This window comes from Eurypyga helias, unplaced genomic scaffold, assembly GCF_000690775.1.
Source record: "Eurypyga helias isolate BGI_N326 unplaced genomic scaffold, ASM69077v1 scaffold24881, whole genome shotgun sequence".
NCBI classification, from domain to species: domain Eukaryota; kingdom Metazoa; phylum Chordata; class Aves; order Eurypygiformes; family Eurypygidae; genus Eurypyga; species Eurypyga helias.
The window spans coordinates 2,400-5,119 of NW_010229298.1; the positions used below are offsets into that span (position 1 = coordinate 2,400).

Sequence of the window (2,720 nt, forward strand, 5' to 3'; positions counted from 1 at the left end):
TTCCAACCAAAACCATTCCATAATTCCATGATCCTAACCTCCTTAAGCCAAAGGCCCCCGCCTTATCCAGGCTTTGCCCCCACAAGCTGCTTCACCCCCACTCCTCCGGCTCCCGTCCAGGGCAGAAGTTGGATAAATGGGACAAATCCCGGCTGAGGGGAGGGATGGACGGTGCCGGTGCCGAAGAGGAAACAGCGGTTTGGTGCCAGGGAGGTTCCGGATCAACCCCACAACCGACCCGCTGCGGGTTCGTTAGCCACAGGCACACGAGAAACCAAGAGTGAGCGTTACTGAGAAAGCTGGGACGCAATGGTTTGGGTTGGAAGATCCGGGCAGGAGGAGGAAACCCGTTGGAATTTCAGCGGGAAAAGGTGTCCCGAGTGGACAGCGTGTGGATGGAGTCATCAGTCGGAGCACGACCGGCACCGGGAGGTGAGGAGAAAGGCCAAGAGGTGCTTTACCAACCCACGGGAGCCAGATCCCTCCCGGAGCCGCACGTAGCTCCCGGGCGCTTGTGCGGAAGGAAGCTGGGGGTTGCCCGGGGAAAGGCAAGCCATGCCGCCGGGATTTGCGCACACTCCGGGCTGGCTGCCTCCCACCTACAAACGCATCCAGGAGGATGCGCCCGCTGCTCTGGTTGAGACAACATTGGGAAGAGAGGTCTCATCCAGCCTAGAATCCCTGGAGGGTGGATCCGAGGGTTCCCAACGTTCCGGAGCAGCCAACCCCTGCGAAACGCTGGCTGCGACGCGCTCGATCCAGCTCCTCAAGAATGAGGGGCTGTTGACCCAGCAGCGCATCCAGCCCCCTGTCCCTCGGGAATAGCCGGGCCAGGTACGGACACCGGGAGAGCGGGAAGCAGGAGAGGTCGCTCCCAAAACTCGGCTTTAATGCCGGCAGCTGCTCCTTAGGCTAATTCCTCGTGGCGAGGCAGAGCGCAAGGGAAGACGGAGCATCCCGGCGAGCTTCCCCGCCGAAGCACGCGCCGGGAGCACGGAGCGCTCCGAGGGCGCGTAAGTCGCTCGCTCCCTCGTCTCTTCCTTCAGCATCGACTTATTTGAGGAAGAGATTCCCAAAACAACCCCGGACAGGGCGCGATAGCTCATTCCTGGGCCTCTTCCCTCATTTCCAGGCGCGGCCTTCACTTACTTGTCCAGGTCCTCGCGCGCCACCGCCATGTGGTAGGCACTCTCCAGGGTCAGGACGCCCTGGAAAAGCTGCAAGGCCAAGGGAAGGTTGGTCTCCACGTTCTCGATGGCGTAGAGGGCTGAGCACACGCAGTCGGAAGCGGCTTCGTGGAGGTTGGAGGACGTCTTGTCTTGTTGCTGCAAGAAATAAGGAGCGATCGGGAGAGGAGCATGGGAAAACCCGAGGTTTTTGTTGTTCCCAAAATCCTTGGGAGAGCGTCTGCCGAGCCGCAGATCCCAATGACCCGCCGGAAAGCTGGCGCTGCTTTGCCACCGCGGATGCTCGAGGCCAAAATCTGCCCACCCCGAGAGAGATTCCCCCACCCAGGAGGAGAAACAACCGAAATCCAGGGAATTCCAGAGGAAACAGAAGATTGGGCTGCTTGTTCCCCTGGCTGGGTGGTGGAATCCCGGAATATCTTGTGCTGGAAGGGAACCGGCGAGGCGAGTCCTGGGGGAGGATGGAGCCGGGGTTTCGCTGGGATACGTGTGGAATATTCACGGTTTGGGGGGAACGGGTGGATTTTGGGCGCTGCCTGGCCGACGTTCCCAGCACTTGGTTTAGCCGGTGCTTTAATTGCTCCCGGGACAATTACAGAGGGAGACGAGACCGGCACAACGAGGGGAGAGCCGGCAGCGGGAGAGGAAGCAAAGGGACGGCAATTCCGTCCCAAGGCGTCTGGAAGGGGATTCCGGGTCCCACGTGTGGGTGGGAGGGAAAAAGCCATTTAACGATGACATCAAGGGAGCGAAAAGGCCGCGGAGGTGAACGCCTGGAGGACCCGGAGCTGGGTCCCAGCGGGAATACCGCCCGTCCCTTCTCCCACAGGAGCCCTTCCCTGCGTCCGTCGTCGTTGAGCCGGCACGCGAACGAGGGATCCCGCTCGTAACGCCGGGAGGAACTGGGAATTCCCAGTCGCAGAGGCGGGCAGTTCTGCAGCTGGAAGCTGGGAATTCCTGCGGGAATTCCTGCTTTCCGCGCCGGTCATCGCCATCCCTGTCACGGCGACGCCGGATTCTCCTCAACCCCCTGGGTCGCCGGCCTCTTCCGCTCTCCCACTTTTGGGGAGGGGGTAAAAAAAGCCCCAAAACCCACCACCACCACCACAAAAACCTTCAGGAGTTAATTTTCCGAGGTAAAAATCTCAGAAAAAGGAATAAAATAATCATTTTCTTGAAAATCTGAAAACCCAACGCCGAGTTTCATCCCGAGAGAATTAAGTTTCCTGAAGGAGGGAGACGGCGAGTTTTGAACCCAAAATCACCCACGAGGACGGCGAACGCCCACGCCCGCCCCAGCCTATTTTGCTCGGGGCCCTGAAACACGATCCGGCGCGGAGCAAGGCCGGAGCGCAACGGGTTCGGGTCCGAGGGCTTGGTATGCCCAAAAATACACCCGGATCCCCATGGGAACAGCCAGAAACGGGGTTTCTCGGTCTTCAGGCGTCTGCTCTGCTCTTGTATCCGTCGCTGGGACGCGGACCCGGGCTCCCGGTCCAGCCAGGCAGGATATCCACCCAAAAGAGGCTCCAA

The 2,720-nt window shown here is 60.2% G+C and overlaps 1 protein-coding gene across 1 annotated transcript in view; it reads right to left on the reverse strand.

The window, feature by feature from the left end:
* TNPO3 (transportin 3) overlaps positions 1–2,720 on the reverse strand; it is a gene marked incomplete at its 3' end in the record, with an annotated part of 9,921 nt that overhangs the window by 2,389 nt on the left and 4,812 nt on the right. Inside the window, exon 6 of the mRNA XM_010160362.1 lies at positions 1,150–1,325. Coding sequence (XP_010158664.1) covers positions 1,150–1,325 — 176 coding nt within the window. The remainder of the gene's footprint in view (positions 1–1,149; positions 1,326–2,720) is intronic.